General features: G+C 40.5%; 1 protein-coding gene across 1 annotated transcript in view; it reads right to left on the minus strand.

The window, feature by feature from the left end:
* Positions 1–2,970: 2,970 nt before the first annotated feature.
* The window catches only part of LOC117484363, a 29,298-nt gene continuing 10,072 nt past the window's right edge, over positions 2,971–22,196 (minus strand). The window contains exons 2-8 of the mRNA XM_034132822.1: positions 14,304–14,366; positions 13,218–13,462; positions 10,807–10,884; positions 8,812–8,923; positions 8,154–8,206; positions 7,196–7,342; positions 2,971–5,438 (exon numbers count right to left, since the gene is read on the minus strand). Coding sequence (XP_033988713.1) covers positions 5,244–5,438; positions 7,196–7,342; positions 8,154–8,206; positions 8,812–8,923; positions 10,807–10,884; positions 13,218–13,462; positions 14,304–14,366 — 893 coding nt within the window. The 3' untranslated portion in view covers positions 2,971–5,243. The remainder of the gene's footprint in view (positions 5,439–7,195; positions 7,343–8,153; positions 8,207–8,811; positions 8,924–10,806; positions 10,885–13,217; positions 13,463–14,303; positions 14,367–22,196) is intronic.

Genomic DNA, 22,196 nt, shown 5'->3' on the forward strand with positions numbered 1-22,196 from the left:
CAGTATGTAGTGTCTCTACTTTAAAGAGTCCTCTCCTGCTGATGTTCAGGTGTATATCAGTATGTAGTGTCTCTACTTTAAAGAGTCCTCTCCTGCTGATGTTCAGGTGTATATCAGTATGTTGTGTCTCTACTTTAAAGAGTCCTCTCCTGCTGATGTTCAGGTGTATATCAGTATGTAGTGTCTCTACTTTAAAGAGTCCTCTCCTGCTGATGTTCAGGTGTATATCAGTATGTAGTGTCTCTACTTTAAAGAGTCCTCTCCTGCTGATGTTCAGGTGTATATCAGTATGTAGTGTCTCTACTTTAAAGAGTCCTCTCCTGCTGATGTTCAGGTGTATATCAGTATGTTGTGTCTCTACTTTAAAGAGTCCTCTCCTGCTGATGTTCAGGTGTATATCAGTATGTAGTGTCTCTACTTTAAAGAGTCCTCTCCTGCTGATGTTCAGGTGTATATCAGTATGTAGTGTCTCTACTTTAAAGAGTCCTCTCCTGCTGATGTTCAGGTGTATATCAGTATGTAGTGTCTCTACTTTAAAGAGTCCTCTCCTGCTGATGTTCAGGTGTATATCAGTATGTAGTGTCTCTACTTTAAAGAGTCCTCTCCTGCTGATGTTCAGGTGTATATCAGTATGTAGTGTCTCTACTTTAAAGAGTCCTCTCCTGCTGATGTTCAGGTGTATATCAGTATGTAGTGTCTCTACTTTAAAGAGTCCTCTCCTGCTGATGTTCAGGTGTATATCAGTATGTAGTGTCTCTACTTTAAAGAGTCCTCTCCTGCTGATGTTCAGGTGTATATCAGTTTGTAGTGTCTCTACTTTAAAGAGTCCTCTCCTGCTGATGTTCAGGTGTATATCAGTATGTAATGTCTCTACTTTAAATAGTCCTCTCCTGCTGATGTTCAGGAGTATATCAGTATGTAGTGTCTCTACTTTAAAGAGTCCTCTCCTGCTGATGTTCAGGTGTATATCAGTATGTAGTGTCTCTACTTTAAAGAGTCCTCTCCTGCTGATGTTCAGGTGTATATCAGCATGTAGTGTCTCTACTTTAAAGAGTCCTTTCCTGCTGATGTTCAGGTGTATATCAGCATGTAGTGTCTCTACTTTAAAGAGTCCTCTCCTGCTGATGTTCAGGTGTATATCAGCATGTAGTGTCTCTACTTTAAAGAGTCCTCTCCTGCTGATGTTCAGGTGTATATCAGTATGTAGTGTCTCTACTTTAAAGAGTCCTCTCCTGCTGATGTTCAGGTGTATATCAGTATGTAGTGTCTCTACTTTAAAGAGTCCTCTCCTGCTGATGTTCAGGTGTATATCAGTATGTAGTGTCTCTACTTTAAAGAGTCCTCTCCTGCTGATGTTCAGGTGTATATCAGCATGTAGTGTCTCTACTTTAAAGAGTCCTCTCCTGCTGATGTTCAGGTGTATATCAGTATGTAGTGTCTCTACTTTAAAGAGTCCTCTCCTGCTCATGTTCAGGTGTATATCAGTATGTAGTGTCTCTACTTTAAAGAGTCCTCTCCTGCTGATGTTCAGGACTGACTGTATATCAGTATGTAGTGTCACTGTGACATGTCCCCATGCTTTAATGTTCAAAAAGCTGCTCTGATTGGTTAGCTGGCCGGCTCTGTTGTGATTGGTCAACCGCTTGGAGATGTCCCGCCCCTTAGCCTATCACGTACAATGTGTTGGAGCGCCAGCTAATAGAGTGGTGCAGTGACGAGTCCTAAAACCCGGAAGTGAGTTAGCATTTTACCACTTCCTGTTCCCTCGTCTCAGAGCCAATGGGATCTCTCTATAGGATTTAGGAAAATAGCTGGAACTAAGGTCTGTGGTTGAGACACATTGAAGAGACGGATCACGTTTTGTTCTACCACATTAAATCCATCAGCAGTGACCCCACTGGTGATTTCTGAAGAGTTGACGTGTCTGAAAAATGATGGTTGTTACCAAGTGGCTGAGTAGGACTACAGAAGTTGTCGAGGCCGTTGTACGTCATTACGCCGAACACGTAAACACTCCTCTAAGTTTGTTTGCCCTGTTCTGCTTGAAAGCAAGTCCCTGCCTCCTGCTAACTGTTCAAACAAACGCTTCAACTCGTACCATTTAGAATCTGTATGTTTGAATATGGATCTGAAGTTGGCGTGATGTTGAAGTCGTGCTGCTGGACTCGGCTGTAGTTCCTTTATAGCATAACGTTAGCATTTTGCTTCTGGCCATTAGATTTATGATTCGAAAAATGATAAAAGTAGGGTAGACATGTGGAGATTATCCGGCTGAACAAAACGTGCATTTATCAAACAGGTTCGTTTTCTACAGATCTTTTTTCGAGCTATTTTCCAAAATCTTATAGAGAAATCCCGTTGCTTTTTTTTCGAGGGCACCAGCAGCTTACTTCCGGGTATATACGTCATCCCTGCACCGCTCTATAGGAGCGCGAGTGTTCCATAGTGATGTCACCATGCTTTGTAACTAAACAAAGGACATGCACAAAAACCTAGATAACCCACTGCAGGAAAGGAACAACCCAAAAAGCAGAATTGGGCCCCTTAATGGATTTGATGTGCTGACATCAAGAAAATGTAAATATTTTCAAAACATAATAAACTAAGACAAATACGTTTGAGAAAAAATATTCAATATATGTTCCTCTGATCTAAACTAATTCAAATTGTTTGCTTTTTTTAAACTCTAAAATAAGGTACATTTTACGTAAATGAGGTCATACATTTGAAAAAGTTTAGTACAGGTAATCTTTTTCTAATGTATTTATAAGAAAAAAATCTCCATAACAAGTCAAAGTACTGCATTGAGTATATTGTAGTACTTAACAAACTAAGGTACAACGAATCAAGTTCGATTACAAGGTGTAACACATATTTGGGTGACGTTTTATACTTTGTGCTTCATAAACTGTCAAACAGGGACAAAAGTTGCACCGTTTACACAAAAAAATCAGTCTGAAAACACGACGATTCATAAAAAGTTATTCATCTTTTATTTGTTCATGTTTATTCCAATTTAAAACAGGCTGCTAGTAAAAAAAGTCATATTGGAATGTTAGCAATGAAAAAGTTAAAAAATTAGAATTTATTTATAAGAACACTTTTCTGCAGTTGGATCAAGTTCTATAAAAATGTGCCAAATATTTTAATACACAACATAAGACATGACATCAGAAACTTTGGCACCTTAAAAGTGTTGGTACACAACTTAAAAAAAACAAGACAGAAACTATACACACTGCTCAATAGAGTACAAACAGTAAAAAGAGAGTATACAAAATATTACACGGCTTAGTTGAATACTGGACTGCGATTGGTCAATTTGAACATTCCGTTGCTGCTTGGAAAAACAGACCGTTGCTAAGGAGAACAGACCGTTGCTAAGGAGGCTCAAGGGACTTTGTGCAGTCATATAAATCTGCAGAAAGTAGTACGGTCAGCTGTTGACAACAAATATGACTTTCCTCCATCAGAAAACACGTGGAATAGTTTTTAAATATTATTTTTGTCTTGGCAGACGCGATACGATCAATTTAAATCAATAAAATAATTTTTGAATCAATATTGTGAGTCAAGTCGTTGGTGTATTTAGCACGTGGCCGTGTAATAAGCGGGATAATGTGCAGCGAGGCGTCATTAATGAAGAAAGACAAGGAGATCACAACTTAAAGTAACTTATTTTACAAAGTTTACACTGGCTAATGTCACACTCATTCGTTCACTCGATTACAACAGCACACGTATAATACAGTAAAGCAAGGGAAGCCTCTATGCACATGCACGGTAACACACACATGCAGGATTTAAAGCACATGTTCACACACTTTCAATAACTCCATATGGATTTCTCTCTGAGTTTGTAAACAGATTTCAAGGCAGCGTGGTTTGTTTCCTCTCCGTCTGTCATGGCTGCAGAGGAGCAGGTGTTTACTGTGGAGGGTTTGTGGGTAAATGTGACGCCATGCAGAGAGTCTGCAGGGCGGATTGTGAGACAGAAAGCCACACCTGGATAAAAACATGCAGACTTAAGAGTCGCTGAGGCTTTTGTTGGTGCGTTTTTTGGCATTCTGTGGTCATTTTGAGACTTTTTGTACATGTTTTGTGTTTCTTGGTCACTTGGAAGTAGTTTTGTTGCTTTTTGTATTTGTTTTCTGTCTCTGTTGTTGAGTAGTTTATTTTCACTAATTGGTCGAATTAGCTTGAATCCAAAGTGACCTACAATAATCATTTTCACTAATTGGTCTCTTTATATAAATCATCTCTAGTAGTCAGGATCTGTCTGTTTGAACCTCATATTTTCTTTTGTCTATTCTTTTCATATTTGTGGTTGTTTTGTTCCTCTTCGTGTCATTTTTTGAGTGTTTTTTTATTCATTTTGTGTCTCTTTTGTTGTTATTCTGTCCCCACGTTGGTTTTCTCCCTTTTTAAAGTCTCTCTGTGTGTCTCTGCAGATGGTTCTCCTCTCTCTTTATTTGTTTTGTGGCTCTTTTCAGTATTTCGGCCCCTGTAGTCCTTCAGTAATCCATGCATGCTGCAGGGTGTTGACATGCAGTCATCATGGGAACAGAGTGATGCTTCTCTCCACACCCACAATCCTCTGCTGCCTGCGTCAACAACCAGGGACTCAGCCTTCGTCATCGTCTTCATCATCATCATCATCTTCATCATCATCATCAGACTTCCTCCCCTGATGTTTACGAGGCTCACAGATGGTGTGTGTGTGTGTGTGTGTGTGTGTGTGTGTGTGTGTGTGTGTGTGTGTTTGTGTGTGTGTGTGTGTTGTTGTTTCACAGCTCGGTGTCTGCAGTCAGACAAAATATTACCCGGCTTAGTTGAATACTGGACTGCGATTGGTCAATTTCAACATTCCGTTGTTGTCCGGAAAAACTGACCGTTGCTAAGGTTAGTTTATTTGTAATAGCACATTTTAATACACAGAGGCAATTCAAAGTGCTAAGGAACACAGACCGTTGCTAAGGAGGCTCAAGGGACTATGTGCAGTCATATCAATCCACAGAAAGTAGTCCGGTCTGTGGACTGCAACTATGAGTTTCCTATCCACGATACGATCAATTTAAATCAATCAAATAATTTCGTGTCATTTTGATGTCCACGTTTGTTGTGGTCAGAAAGTGAGTTTGTGTGTGTGTGTGTGTTTATGGGTGTGTGTGTGTGTGTGTGTGTGTGTGTTTATGGGTGTGTGTGTGTGTGTGTTTGTGTGTGTGTGTGTGTGTGTTGTTGTTTCACAGCTCGGTGTCTGCAGTCTTGGTGGTGGAGTGACCGTTGGTGGGTGGGGGGGGTTGGTCTGGCTTTTCGGCCTCGGGGGTTTCTCCGTTGATGCTGGGTTTCTCCAGGGTTTCCTGAGGGGGGTTCAGGGGCGCCTCGGAGGCCAGAGTGTTCCCCTGGTTCTCCTGATCCGCCGGGAACGCCTCCTCCGCCTGCAGAGACACAGAAACAATGCATCATGGGAGTGAAAGACACCTCAATTTACAAAATGTCCTTTCTTTTAAAAGTTTAAAGCTTCTTTTGAGGCTTTAAACTTTTGTTTTGTTTACATAATCCAGTTGCATCTATTCCGTTAGTCTGATATTACATGTAGGCTGATAATAAAGTAAAACAGCTGCTTATGGCTCCATGTTGAATCACTGATGAATAATAAGCAGAATAAAGCAGCGAGCAGGGATCAGGGGTCTTTGGATAACGCTCTCTCTCTCTGTCTGTATTCTCTCTGAACGCTGGCCAGAAACTTTCCCTGATCAAAACGTTGGCAGTGTTTGATCCCAGAGGAAGGAAAGGGTTCTGTTTTGATTTCAGACGCAAGGAAACATAAACCGGACTGAGAAAAAAATCCATGCATACCGTTAGTGAGTGTTTAACGTGACTGCAGATGTGAAACACGCACAGGTCACACTGTAACGGATCGTCTCCACAGCAGCGTTAAAAAAATCTTGGAGGTGGGCGTATCTGAGGCTTGGGGATTTTTTTGCGATCAACCAATCACATGAATCTCCCGCCCGCGACATACGAAGCCAAAAAGCCCGAAGTAAACTGGATATAAACTCCCCAAAACAGGCGAAAACATACCACTGTCTCTGCCACCTCCCTCCATGCCTGGCTCCTCCGGTTTATATCCCAGTAGGTCTGGTCATAAAGCACCGGGTGATTGATTCGCTACCGCTAATTTCTCCTCCATTTTTTGGAATATGAGGAAATGACCTGCGGTATGTCTCTCCCAGAATACACGCCGTTTGATTGGCTAGAGCTTGAACTGCCAGATTTGCGTACACGGGATTTGATTGGCTGCCGCTTCCACCTCAGCTTCAAAAGTTGAACATTGTTCAACTTTGAATCTTGAAAATCCTGAGAATCTCCGCTCGCCTGTCCACAATGCATTTCGGCGAAAAGTGAGGGAAAGTGACGTCACCCCATTCAAAGTGAATGGGCAGAAGCGTTTCAAGATTTTTTAACGCTGCTGTGGAGACGGCCCGTAAGGGCGCTCTCGTCAGTGTTAAAAAAAAAGCCACAGATTCCAATATTGACTTTCAGTAGTTATCACGAACAATGTGCTGGAGCGCTAGCCAATAGAAGAGTGAGTGTTCCATAGTGATGTCACAAATGGCTCTAACAAAGCTTTAATGTTCATAAAGCTCTTTATTTTTCTCATACTGCCTGTGCTGCAGCACCTCTTTTCACCCTCTGTCTGAAACCAGAGCCCAGTCTGCTCTGATTGGTTAGCTGGCCGGCTCTGTTGTGATTGGTCAACCGCTTAGAGATGTCCCGCCCATTAGCCTATCACGTACTGTGATGGAAACTTCTGAAGCAATGGAGACTCAGAGAGACACGAGGAGAGCAGGAACTTTGATGGCAACACTGATGGTTTATTTGGAGCTTCGGCCGGAGAATTCACAAGACATGTTCTGAAGATCTCTACCCCAGACCCTTAGCTCAGAGAGAATAATCAACATTGTGCATAACAAGATAAAGCACTATAACCTCTATCAGCTGACGCCAACAGGCAGGAACAGGGAGACAAAACACTGAGAGTAGCCCGAGGTGCAGGCCTGTGCTCAGTGAGGGCAGTACAGACTGATAAACTGGGTCAAAGTTATGGGCCTAGGAAAATATTTCCCCAACACGTACAATGTGTTGGAGCGCTAGCCAATAGCAGAGCGAGTGTTACGTAGTGATGTCTCACCAGCCTGACTCCCTTGCCGCTGGTCCTGCGGGGACACTTCAGGTACCCCACAGTGATGGCGACAGCGGCGAGCAGACCGCTGACCAGGATCCCCACAAACACCGAGGACCCGGACGAGGAGGGGGTCTCCGTCTTTGTGACTCCCAGCTGCAGAAAAGAAGATTGTGGTCAGAGAAAATACAGTATGTGATTGAATTCAACACCATGCATCCATTATAAGACATTATTACACGGCTTTGTTGAATACTCCATTCTGATTGGTCAATTTGGACATTCGAGAGGTCTGCACATTTTCGCTGGCAGACCGTTGCTAAGGAGAACAGACTTTTACTACAGAGAGCAGACTGTTGCTAAGGAGAGCAGACTGTTGCTAAGGAGAGCAGACTGTTACTAAGGAGAGCAGACTGTTGCTAATGAGAGCAGACTGTTGCTAAGGAGAGCAGACTGTTGCTAAGGAGAGCCAACTGTTACTAAGGAGAGAAGACTGTTGCTAAGGAGAGCCGACTGTTGCTAAGGAGAGCAGACTGTTACTAAGGAGAGCTGACTGTTACTAAGGAGAGCAGACTGTTGCTAAGAGAGCCAACTGTTGCTAAGGAGAGCAGACTGTTGCTAAGGAGAGCAGACCAATGCTAAGGAGGATAAAGGGACTATGTGCACTCATATCAATCCGCAGAAAGAAGTCCGGTCGATTTAGCGTCAGCTGTGGACAACAAATATTAGCTTTCCTTCACCAGAAAACACTTTTTGAATATTTATTTTTATATTTGTGGAGAGCAAAAGACTCTGGATTCATGACGACTAAACGGTCCCCAGTAAAGAGAAGGAAAGAGGTGACACTATTACCTGATTCTGTATAGAGTTATTAGGAACTGTAGATGGATTTAGTGAAATAAATCATGGTTATCTTTCCTCTACTTGAAACTATATCACAAGACTATAACACCTGCCATCATCTCACCTTTTCTTTCAAGTGTTCGCTGTTCAGGGCGTCGGCTAGCGTAGCCAGGTCAGCTGCAGGGAGGAGAATATCAGAAATATGTATCAGTACTTTATAAATCAGAGCCATGTAAACCAGGGGTGTCCAAACTACGCCCATTTTGAAACGGCCCCCAGCTAATAAAACAAGTATAATTAAATATGGCTCACAAATGAAACTTGTGCTTGTCATATTTCGTACTTCTGAAATATATATGTAAAAATATATTACACAGTATTCATGTGTTAATAAGTCCACTTTTCAAATAATTTCAGTTAATTAAAGTTGGAAACATTTTCAAACAAATGTTAGTTGATAAAAAAAGCCCAATAACTTATTTACATTACAAGCTTGAAATCTACCATTTATATTTCCTCTTTTTTTTTAAAGCAATCTAAGGCTTCTGTTTTAAGGAATGAGCTGTGATGTAGACTGTTGTGTTTCTTGAAGCATTTTCAAGTATCAAGCATGCACCTACATTTGATTGATTTTGTTAACTTATAACTTCACTGATAAGACGATATAACTCTAGTGATCGACCCAGACCTTCGTATATTTTTCTGTATGTGGCCCTCTCTGAAAAAAGTTTGGACACCCCTGATGTAAAGTGTGCATGTCTGTGTTGTGCATGTCTTCTCACCGTCGTCACTGGACACCAGCACTGTGTTGCCCTCCTGGAAGATTTTGAGGTTACAGTTGTCTTTGCTGCACCAGCTTGCAGGGTTCTCCTCGATGATGCGCTTTGTTGTTTCCTGCAGAAAAAAGCATGTTTAAAGTCAAAGAGAAATAAGCCAATACATGCCGTGCTGCGTCACAACAGCAGTCTGACAAATATGAGAATTAAAGCAGTGACATCATGATTCTTACAGTGCAAACTAGAAAGAAAAAAATATTTATTTGAGCTGTGAACATGGTAGCCACAGTTAAAGGTAAGTTAGATTATGAGTTTTTTAAATGTCATTCAAAATTAAATTTAAGGCACATTTTAAGTGTAAAACCTTCGCTGTAATGATCTACGACGAGACGCTAGCGTGAGAGGTGTTACGTTGAATATATATATATAAAAATAATAGATGTTCCAAATTGTTTTCGAAGTATAGCTTGTAAGTCCGAAAAAAAACCTATTAATTCCAATATCTTTGCATTATTAAGACATATTAATTACTATAAAAATGAAGTTTATTACTTAATTTCGGATCAATTAGAAATAATAAATAAAAAATAAATACATAGTAAACTATAAATAATACATAATAAATAAAAAAGTTTAATATCAGAATCCAAAATCCTTTATTAGTCCCACAGCGGGGACATTTACAAATAAAATAAATTAATAAATTAAATGGTTTTAACAGTTTCAAAAGATCTGCGGGGACAATGTATGAATATTTTGAAAATACACGACCTTCCTGATTGTGGCTTCGTGAGCAGGAACTTAAAACTTGAAAAAAGCCTGAACAGATTTCACATTCCTGCACAGCTTCCTGCATTGTATCTCCTCTGCTTCATCACTGCAGCCAAAAATCCAATGTGTGTGTTTTCCTGAATTTCCCCCCGTTGACCATCAGTGTACGTATGTGAGTAATGGAGACGAAATGCAGATGGATGGAAAACTTTCTGACCACACCTTCTTCTTCTCTCCACCTTAACCCCCAACTATGACATCACTGCGTTACACAACTTTGCAACATGGGAACTCTCAGTGCTCTCAGAGGATTACAAAAATCCTCCTTCCTCCGTCAGCAGGGAGGAGAAACACTCCTTTCTGCATCTGTGGGACCGTCACATGTTCCTCCAGGAATCCTGCATGATGTAGTGTCTCTACTTTAAAGAGTCCTCTCCTGCTGATGTTCAGGTGTATATCAGTATGTAGTGTCTCTACTTTAAAGAGTCCTCTCCTGCTGATGTTCAGGTGTATATCAGTATGTAGTGTCTCTACTTTAAAGAGTCCTCTCCTGCTGATGTTCAGGTGTATATCAGTATGTAGTGTCTCTACTTTAAAGAGTCCTCTCCTGCTGATGTTCAGGTGTATATCAGTATGTAGTGTCTCTACTTTAAAGAGTCCTCTCCTGCTGATGTTCAGGTGTATATCAGTATGTAGTGTCTCTACTTTAAAGAGTCCTCTCCTGCTGATGTTCAGGTGTATATCAGTATGTAGTGTCTCTACTTTAAAGAGTCCTCTCCTGCTGATGTTCAGGTGTATATCAGTATGTAGTGTCTCTACTTTAAAGAGTCCTCTCCTGCTGATGTTCAGGTGTATATCAGTATGTAGTGTCTCCACTTTAAAGAGTCCTTTACATGCACTAAAACATATAACACAGGAGAGGGAACACAGAATATAACACCTACAATAAAAACGGTTAAGCCCCCCACCCTGGATGTCCCACCTCTAAAGACCCCGGAGAGGAAACTCCTCTTTGTCTCCGGCCTGTCTGAAGACTTACGTCTGAGGAATGTCTCAGCGCCATATTTCCTACTGTAGCTCTTTTAAAAACACATCCATCCTCCCCCTCTGAGTGGAGGAAGCCCCTTCCTCTGGACCCCAGTGTGTGTAGATAAAGCTTTATATATATATATTCTATTTTGACAGTGACATTGTAGAGTGGGAGGTAAAGGAGATTGAACTGATACTCACACAATCGGTTGTGGACAAGGAGACCTTCACTGCGTTGCTTTCAGAAACGTCTTCTTTCCCGACACACGCCACACCCGGCTGTGGAGACATGAACAGGTTTAATACAAACGATGCCATATTCTTCAAAAACACTCAAAATTATAAAGTACCAAAACCTACAGTGATGACGAAACGTAAGAAAATCAAGAAACCAAAAAGAGACAAAGATTATTTTTACATTTCAAGCAAACTTATCATATTTACATGGACCTTAACATGTTCTACTGTTATGAGCAATACACACATTACTTTTACAATGTATTATTGATATTACTGGCTGCTACTTCGATCCTTTTATCTGGTTACTTACTTCTTTATAGTGCTGCTACTCAATTTTTACCATGAAGTGTCCATACAGTATTTCATTTTAATTTGATCAATGTGTGCTTGTCTCTTTATTATGTTAGCCTTTTATCTGCACTGTCCCCTTTGCTGCAACACCGTAAAGGGATTTCTGATTCTATATTTCACAAACAAATACAGACACACAGCTTTCCTCACATGACGCCATTGGGCCAATAAGGACTATTTCCAATGGACTAACGTTGGGAAAAAGAGTTTTGAAGATCAGAGGATAATTGTTTCTGTGGTAAATATCTTTCTACGATGAACCCTTAAAAACGGGAATTTAAAAAAAGCAGATTTTATACCCAGAGGCTACGCCATTTTGCTTCACAGAAATTGAAGTAGATTTATTAGACTTAGAAGTATAGTAGGATAAACATATATTGAAAATGGTGTTTGTTGGAGGAATGTCTTCTTCTTGTCTTGTGAAAAATGTCTAAGAATAACTGTTTATTCTGTGCCATTAAAACGGATTTGTTCTCCTAAAGTTTATAAATGTTTCCGGGGCTTAACTAAATATCGCCGTGGTGCAGGAAACACATTTTTCCTGTGATTGCAGAATAGTTTTGGTTAGATGTGAAACTGTTTAAGTTGGTTTCCTTCCACGTGGAGTATTTGGACATGATGCTGCAGGGAAGTTACAATCCTTCTTATCCTCTGATTTATACAAGTTTTTAATAGACAGCGTGATTTAAGCAAGTACTCTTTTTAACTAACTTTATTTATATGGTTATTAAAATAAAATACTTCAGCAGAGAGTTTTTATTCAAATATTAAGTTAGATTTTGAAAACTTTTAATGACACTTTCCCAAGTTAGCATTAGCAGAGATGGCAAAAGTACACACATCTTTTACTCAAGTAGAAGTACAGATACTCATGTTTAAAAATACTCTGGTGAAAGTAGAAGTACTGACTAAACTTCTTTACTCAAGTCAAAGTAAAGAGGGCTTTGAAATGTACTTCAGTAAAAAGTACCCATAACTAGCAGCTGTTTTAAAGAGTACCTGACCTCCCTTTATATTAATAGAACAATAATGTCATTGTTAGCTAATGAATGTTTCCATGCTGAACAACGGCAACATGACAACGTTTTCATTGGTCCCTCTTCTTTAGAGAAGACCAGGAAATGATGGATACACGGATCGTGTTCAAATCAATAGGCACGCAATGACTCTAAATAATAATGATCACGCCACCAAACACACATTCAAACTAAAGGAACCAGCCTGTTTGGAAAATGTAAGAAGTAGAAAGTACAGGTATTTGTGTTCAACATGTAAGAAGTAGAAAGTACAGGTATTTGTGTTCAAAATGTGAGAAGTAGAAAGTACAGGTATTTGTGTTCAACATGTAAGAAGTAGAAAGTACAGGTATTTGTGTTCAAAATGTGAGAAGTAGAAAGTACAGGTATTTGTGTTCAACATGTAAGAAGTAGAAAGTACAGGTATTTGTGTTCAACATGTAAGAAGTAGAAAGTACAGGTATTTGTGTTCAACATGTAAGAAGTAGAAAGTACAGGTATTTGGGTTCAACATGTAAGAAGTAGAAAGTACAGGTATTTGTGTTCAAAATGTGAGAAGTAGAAAGTACAGGTATTTGTGTTCAACATGTAAGAAGTAGAAAGTACAGGTATTTGTGTTCAACATGTAAGAAGTAGAAAGTACAGGTATTTGTGTTCAACATGTAAGAAGTAGAAAGTACAGGTATTTGGGTTCAACATGTAAGAAGTAGAAAGTACAGGTATTTGGGTTCAACATGTAAGAAGTAGAAAGTACAGGTATTTGGGTTCAACATGTAAGAAGTAGAAAGTACAGGTATTTGTGTTCAACATGTAAGAAGTCAAAGTAAAAAGTCGTCAGAAAAATAAGTACTTTACAGTAACAAAGTATTTGTACTCCACTACTTCCCACATCTGAGCATTAGTAATCTCCGAGCTTTGTAGAAAATGTACAGAATTCAACAACGAAAAAACAGTTTGCAATGGCTCTTTATCAAGTTTCCTTCTTGCATCCTAGCAGGTACTCACCACCACCGTCCTCCCAGGTTTGGGTGCTTCTTTCGGGGTGGTGTTCTTCGTTACATCGGGGGCAGCAGTGGGTCCTGAGGTTGCTCCACCCAGTACTTTATCAACTGCATCCATAGAAATGATGGTGGCTGGAAATGTTTGATCTCCAAGAGCAGCAGTAGGAAGAGTTTTACCGTCGTCAGCGACAGTGATAGCATCCCCAGATACTGGAGAGGGGGAGGCAGCGAGGTCATCTACAGCTGTCACTAAAAACACAACGCAATGGCTTTATATCTTAGAAGACAAGTATAAATACTACTGAGTATCAGGTCTAAAACCACCAGACTCAGCGACAGTTTCATCCATTTAAGACTGCTAAACACCTGAACTTTTGAAAGAACATCCATAACATTCATTCGTTTGCATCTTGCATATATTTATCTAATATATCATAATCCATTTACTTGTATATAGACTCTTCTTGCACTATTTCTATTTTATTTGTATTTACTTGCACTCATTTATCTGTTTTATTTGTTGCACGTCCTATATATATGTTGCACTGTTGGAGGAGCCTGTGACCTTCGTTTTTCATTGACAGATCTACACTGTAGCTACCAGTGGCGTAACACTGTTGTGATTGGCCCCGGTGCAAATATTGTTTTGGCCCCCCCCCCCATCGCCCCAAACATAAGCGCACGCTGATGCGCTCACACACGCACGGACACACACAACCACTCATAAGCGCCACATGTAGGCTATCAACAACAGCCTGACCCGATTACTTGATCCATCCCTCCTACTCCTAACTTTCTCATAATATAAAAATAAACCCCGTTAATGCCGCTCCCCCCACAGCCTTTCAAATGAAACCCTCCAGGATGCAGAATTCATTTAAGGGTTAAAGGTGTTTACTATATGGAAATTAACACAAACTAGAAAACGTATAACATATCGAGTTGATTCAATCCAAAACTACAGAATAAGAGGCAGATTCCTTCAGGGGTCAATGTCTGTAATTTCACCTGGTTACAAAACTGACAATTTAGATTTGTGGTCCCGTTCCTTACGATATTGATCAGATGACAATTTCTCAAAGTCACTTACCAGCGTTGATGACTGTGATAACAACAGGTGCTTCTGTTGTTGCATCCTGACACTTCACCTCACCTGCAAGTAGGGAGACAGAGAGAGAGGTAATAAGAAAAACGTTCATCTGATGAATATATTCTCTTCAATTCATGCAAAATGTCAAGTTCTGGTCCGCAAATTAAATATTTAAGCCCCCTTTATACAAAAATGATCATGCTCTGTGAAAGAAAACTCAAACTAGAGATTGAGACCATAAACTCTTCAGGAAAATGTTTACCGAGGTAATAAATAGAGGGAGAAGTAGGCAACTTTTCTCATAGACTTCTATACAATATAAGTTCATAAACCAAGAGAGAAGTAGGCTAATTTTCTCATAGACTTCTATACAATCTGAGGTAGTTAATCAAGACAGAAGTAGGCACATTTTCTTATAGATCCAAGATAATAAATCAAGAGAGAAGTAGGCTAATTTTCTTATAAACGTCTATACAATCTGAGGTAGTAAATAAAAGAGAAGTAGGACCATTTTCTCATAGACTTCTATACAATGTAAGGTCATAAATCGAGAGAGAATTATTCAAATTTTCTTACAGACTTCTATACAATCTGAGGTAGTAAATCAAGAGAGAAGTAGGCTAACTTTCTCATAGACTTCTATACAATCTAAGCTAACACATCAAGAGAGAAGTAGACTAACTTTCTCATAGACTTCTATACAATCTAAGCTAACACATCAAGAAAGAAGTAGGCTAACTTTCTCATAGACTTCTATACAATATAAGTTCATAAACCAAGAGAGAAGTTGTAACATTTTCTCATAGACTTCTATACAATCTGAGGTAGTAAATCAAGAGAGAAGTAGGCTAAATTTCTCATAGACTTCTATCCAATCTAAGCTAACACATCAAGAGAGAAGTAGACTTGTGTTGTTATAGACCTCCTCTATAGTATCTGAGGAAGAGAGAAGTATACACATTTTTCCATAGACTTCTATACAATATAACTTCTTTGTGCAACCTTTGCTGGAAGTTAGATAGATTGGAGACCCAGTTTTGTGGCTGTTTTACTATAAGATGTGTGGTATCTTTGAATTAAAATGACCTTTCTCAGTGAATGAGTTGGAACAGCTTGACCCGGTGAACTAAACTGCACGCTTGACCCAGAGAAGCCAGACTCTTTTTAACTCATTAGTCGTCACATACGAGCTAATTCTCTCCGTCTGTGGCGCTGTGCAAATAAACATCTCAGGCCAAAAGTTTGTGACCTCCTGACTTCACATCCATCCTCCAGGAGAGATCCTGTTCCTGTAATAATCTGGGGATTATGTTTGGGTGGTGCTGAAAACCTTCTGACAGAGGAAGGTGGAGAAAAGTAGGAAAGCTTTTCGGAGTTCAAGTGAGGGGATTCTGGGTTATTGAAGGAACGCCATCACTGGGTTAAATAGCCTAAAGTCAAGTGGTAGATTTATATTATGAAGAGTAGATATCCATAAAATAGCAGTGTTTGTCATAAAACAAGCGTTCAAGGGTTGTTGTAGGGTAAGTTAATAAGAATATAATTATATCACAGAGTCATTAGGCGCTTTCACACCGGAGTACTTTTCCCGTTTAGTTCCGATAGTGCCTGGAATTTTGCGTTCACACCAAAAAGAGAACTTAGTTCATGAGAACTTTTACCCCCATTTTTAGTGCCTGCTAGAGAGGTGGTACTTTCCTGGGGAGAAAAAGTACCAATTTCTGATTGGCTGGGCGAATTGCAAAGCACGCCCCGTAAAACGTTTTGTGAAGCCGCCATTGTATTTGCTGGCATTAGCATTATTAGCATTAGCCCCGCGCACCAATGGAGAGAGAATAACTTATGGCAACACAAAAAAGAACATGGGAGCGGTGGAGTGATGAGGAGGTGTCGGCGTTCTGGCGATTTACTCGGAAGGCTTCAGTAGAAGCTGCTGGGAGTCCCAGCAGCTTCTACTGAAGCCAGTCCCCAACTCCGGGGACTTCCGGCCGGGGGCTTCGGGTGGCAGTATACGCCGTGAAGTTGTTTGCGGCCTGCCAGTAAACCCAAAGCAGAAGAAGAAGAAGTGACGTCAGCGGCTTCATTTGCCTAATCCTCCCTCAGGGAACTTATTCCGGTGTGAACGCGATCGACTCTTAGTTCCATGGGGGAACTAAGTGCTGGGAACTAAGTACGGCAAATGACTTGGTGTGAAAGCGGTTTATGTGAAAGGAATCAGAATTTACGGGATTAAATGGCAAGTAAAAAAATCACACATTTGTGAGTAAAATCGAAGAGATTCTATGAGATTTATGTCACAAATAGCGATAATAAACCCCTTAAAGAAAATGTTTTGTTTAGCGAGTAACCTTATCAATTCCTCACAAATGTACCACTTTAATCTTTACTCGTCATCATGTCTGTTTGTTTTGTAAAAGAGGAGAAATGTGTGGGTAATTCGGCCGCTTGTAAAATCCTCATGAACGCCTCGATCTGAAGTTATCAGAGAAACAAGCTGAGCAAACGCTGGGAGAAAAACTCGGATTTTAAAAGTCAAACTAAAACTTTATTCAGTGTTTTTATATTGGGGAGGGGAGAAAGAGATGCTAAAAAAATCTCCTCTGAAATGTTTTCTTTTAAAACCCATCTGCATAACGTTAAGTAAAAGAGAAGTGGCATCCATTACGCTGTCATAAAAAAAAAGACATGTATAAATCACAGGATAACAAGGCGTTTTTATTTCCCGCAGCATAATTTCTCCTCTCCACATGGACGCAAACCAGCGCAGAGTGTAAACTGTTTAACTTCTAACCCAAACTATTCTGCTATCACAGGAAACATGTGTTTCCTGCACCACTATGTTATTTAGTTAAGCTCCAAATCCAGTCATATAAATGAGAGTTTAGGTGGTTTGTGTGCAGTCCTTTAAACGCCACTCACTCTGGATTAAGTCCTCTGTGGGAATGTTAGCACGTTAACCCTCTTTTTTTCCCAGTAGTACCAGATATGTGATGTTCTGCATGTTAACTGGTGTAAGTGTGTATACATGTTTCACTGATGTTAGACCGTGCTATTAGAGCCTTCATCTAATTGCCTGTTTAAAGAGCTTTAATGTGGAAAGTGTTTAGCCTCTACAGTAGGTGTAAGTATTTTATTAAGATAGTATATAAGAAAGCTTCTTAAAGCACTTGTCCAACCAGTAAAGTATTAAGTGTATTCTGGATGTTTTATAATGCTGGTTTAACCCCAGTTTCTTAGAAAGCAAGATTCAATTAGGAAACTAAGACTAAAACTACCAAGCGACCACCAAGAGAGGTGGTAAATAAAGGCCTTCTTTTTTGTAGATAAACACGTTTGAGATGAGGTTTTTTAATGATCTGTTTAGATGTGAACCACACACAGTTTCCTGCTCAGTCTGTGCAGATTTACACAACCACAACATAGTTTGTTTGACATGCTGGAATCTGCTGCAGTCTGATCCAACTGTGCTTCATATTAAAGAAATATGAGGTGCTTAAATAAAGAAGTCTGATCCTTTGGAGGACGGTCAGGAATTCCACATTTCTGACCGTCGTGGATTATATATCACAAAGACATCATATTTGAACATTATAGCTTGTATTCACACTATAAATCATTCTACAAGGCTCTTTTGGCACTGATGCACATGAGGAATGAGATCAGTGTTGCAGAGGTGTAATAAAACACTAGAGGACTGGGGGGAGCAGGGAGAGAGATGATGAGGTGGAGGGGGAGACAGTTTCATCCTCTTTGTTTATAATGAAGATGTTTTTAAAGCCAGATCGTAGGTTTCTATTTACATGACTGACAACCTCCTTCAACCTCACACACTGACAGACTCACCGAAACTCAGTTCATAAACACACTGACAATCGCACCACTCCAACACACTGATAAACTACCTCACTAAATACGATAGGAAGTTGCAAACAAGTGTCTAAATGAGACGACTACACGTCATCACGGCCAACATTAGCCACCTTTAGCTTAGCGGTGGTGACGTGAAGTCATGTGACCGTGCTGTAGTTCCTTTATAGCCCAACATTAGCCACCTTTAACTTAGCGGTGGTGACGTGAAGTCATGTGACCGTGCTGTAGTTCCTTTATAGCCCAACATTAGCCACCTTTAGCTTAGCGGTGGTGATGTGAAGTCATGTGACCGTGCTGTAGTTCCTTTATAGCCCAACATTAGCCTCCTTTAGCTTAGCGGTGGTGACGTGAAGTCATGTGACCGTGCTGTAGTTCCTTTATAGCCCAACATTAGTTTTTAAAATTCATAAAGTCATTAATATTATCCTGCTGAACAAAACGTGTAAGTATCATAGCTACTCCATTCAGATTTAGGGAGGTGCAGAGGGAGGGTATCAGCCCCTCTCCCCCTGATTAAAGGGGTGCAGTCAGTTTGAGCAGCTGCAGAATGACATCATGTTCACGGGGGAAAAGCCTCGGCTCTAAATCCTCCATCTGACCTCCACCCAGACTACAGAGACTCTCCCTGGCTGTCATAACGAGCCCCACCCTCCTTCTCCAGCTACTCTGCTTCCAGATGTCCACAGCAGACCCTCACATGTCCCCTCACCCCTTCCTCCTCACTCCCTACAAGGAGAAATGTCTCCTCAGCTTAACGCAGGAATTCATAATTCTATCTGGGACGAAGAAATGCAGAGGGAGAAATGAGGCCAATCATTTTAATATAGATTAATCTGTCAGGGCTTTTTTTTTTTTATTATTGTTGAGTCTATAACATTTCCTTACTTTTCATAAACCCAGAGGTTTTCAAAAGGAAAAAGGCAGAAGTATGCTTGGCATTTTTACTTGAATTTCTCTTGATTTATTCCAACATGTATACAAAAAGGACCCCTTCCTAATCCCTGACTAAGTGACATATTTTATGGATTTATCATTTTATTCAATGCATAACAAAAAACTGTTCAAAACACCTGATAAACTGAACAATAAATGCAGGAAGTTTGTGTAAAAGGAGCAGATTATTTCCTGTAAATATTGCATCAGAGGCGAGTTTTACTGTAATCTTTTCAAGTCGAAGCTTTGATACGATTCTCTGTCTGCGTTGTTAGAAACTCATTAAAAGGCACTCTTATATTTCTTGGGGTTTTCCCTTTCCTGCAGGTTTTGGTGCATGTAAACGGTCTGCAGAGGCTAAAATCCTTGTGCAAAATGACCCTGAAAATGAGCAGTAATATTTTGTACATCTATAAAAGTTCCTAAGTTTTAATCGAACAATCTATAACTTTTATAAACAAAAAATTATCTACAGCCTTTTAAATGTATATTGTGTTGTTATCTAATATAACTAGAGCAAGATACATTTAAAAAACAACAAATTATTCCGTCCGACATACATGAAGGCGCCCATGATTTAATCTCTACATAATTGACATCTGGTTGTATTAATAGTGTGGTCTCTTAGCACACCACAAATTATACACGGTCTGTACAAAGAAACCAAAAGAGTTTGTCACTAAATGCATCCAAAACAGATCGTAGTACTACAGCTCAATACTTCCCAGGAATACTGCAACAAACGTGATCATTATTTTAGTTTCTGCACAGACGGGTGGTGAACGTTTTCATCCTGACCACGCCCCGTTGTGTTTTTAATCAAAACACTCGATAGTTTTGAAAAACAGAAACTCTAAAAGTAATTAACAACAGGTTAGGAATGTCATCCGTGCACATCCTCAGACAGGAAGTGGCTGTAAGAGCAGACAGCGTGCAGCGACCTCAAACTGTGGAGGGAACACAGATAACACTCTGCAAAACACACACTGTGGGCGCACACTCCTGCAGTGGAAACACACACACTCCTGCAGTGGAAACACACACACTCCTGCAGGGGAAACACACACTCTTACGGGCCGTCTCCACGGCAGCGTTAAAAAATCTTGAAACGCTTCTGCCCATTCACTTTGAATGGGGTGACGTCACTTTTTTTCGCTTTCGCCGAAATGCATTGTGGGCAGGCGAGCGGAGATTCTCAGGATTTTCAAGATCCAAAGTTGAACAATGTTCAACTTTTGAAGCTGAGGAGGAAGCGTCAGCCAATCAAATCCCGTGTACGCAAATCTGACAGTTCAAGCTCTAGCCAATCAAACGGCGTGTATGCTGGGAGAGACAGACCGCAGGTCATTTCCTCATATTCCAAAACATGGAGGAGAAATTAGCGGTAGCGAATCAATCACCCGGTGCTTTATGACCAGACCTACCGGGATATAAACCGGAGGAGCCAGGCATGGAGGGAGGTGGCAGAGACAGTGGTATGTTTTCGCCTGTTTTGGGGAGTTTATATCCAGTTTACTTCGGGCTTTTTGGCTTCGTATGTCGCGGGCGGGAGATTCATGTGATTGGTTGATCGCAAAAAAATCCCCAAGCTTCAGATACGCCCACCTCCAAGATTTTTTTAACGCTGCCGTGGAGACGGCCCGTTACAGTGGAAACACACACTCTTACAGTGGAAACACACACTCCTCACACACACTAGTGGAGTGGAAACACACACTCCTGCAGTGGAAACACACACTCTTACAGTGGAAACACACACTCCTCACACACACTCCTGCAGTGGAAACACACACTCCTGCAGGGGTAACGTAACACACACTCCTGCAGGGGTAACACACACACTCTTACAGTGGAAACACACACCTTCAGTGGAAACACACACCTTCAGTGGAAACACACACCTTCAGTGGAAACACACACCATGCTCCTAAAGTTGTAGAAATGTTAAATTTAAGAGATACAAAATTCAGAATTTAATAAAGTAGGACTGAATTACACTAACCCAAATTAAAAGAAATCCAACTTTAAAGGGGCCTTTTATTTCCCTCTCCTGTAGTGTGTTCTATAGGTTTTTAGTGCATGTAAATGGTCTGCAAAGGCTAAAATTCACGTGTTCCCTCCAGAGGGAGTTTCTCTCCTGAAACGCCTCTATTGGACTCCTTCGATTACTTCCAATACACAGTCACATCACTTTGGAACACTTCTATTGGCTAGCGCACCAACACATTGTACGTGATAGGCTGAGGGGCGGGACATCTCTAAGAGGTTGACCAATCACAACCGAGCTAACAGCCACATCTCTAAGGCTTTCACATTATCACTATTATCTCTCAGTCTTCCTCTCCCACTTTGAGCTCCTGAGCTTCAGTCAGACGCAGATTATTTCAGGCTTAAGGTCTTGATATCTTTTTACAACCTTTTCTCTCACTCTGATGTAGAAACAGCAGCTGGAGTCGCTCCACGAACATCTGCAGAGGAAAGAGCAGCTGCACGCTCTCTGATCCGCTGACAACATGTTTTGGAAACAGGTTTAAAGTTTCACTGCCTTGCTGAAACTATTTTAATGAGATAATTAAGGGGTGGATAAAACAATGGGTAGAAGCTGCTATCACTCATGATGCTACCTCCTTTTATTATTTTCTCCTTCTTCAGCAGGAATACCGTATGTTTAAGATTCATTTTTTGTGTTAATTATGAGATCATCTGTGCTGCACGTCAATGACAACAGTAAGTTAGCAGGGCATCATTCATATGAGAAATCTGGCTTTAATTGGTCTAACATTTCTAGAATCAATATCAAAAGTCTTCAAAATGCTGACATGGGTAGGAAGATATTTAAAAATCTAGCAGATTCTAGCCTTTGCAGACCATTTACATGCACACAAACCTATATAAGAAGAAGAGGAGAGATGAAACCCTCTCTCAATGGTCTCACATGCAGAGCACACAGTGACATGTGTTCTCTGCCTTTAACCCATCCTAGTACCAGGAGTCTAGTACTAGGAGCAGTGGGCAGCTATTGTACAGCGCCCGGGGAGCAATGGGAGTGAGGGGGGAAGGGGGATGTCTGGTGCTCAAGGGCACCACGGC

This window comes from Trematomus bernacchii, unplaced genomic scaffold, assembly GCF_902827165.1.
Source record: "Trematomus bernacchii unplaced genomic scaffold, fTreBer1.1, whole genome shotgun sequence".
Taxonomy (NCBI): domain Eukaryota; kingdom Metazoa; phylum Chordata; class Actinopteri; order Perciformes; family Nototheniidae; genus Trematomus; species Trematomus bernacchii.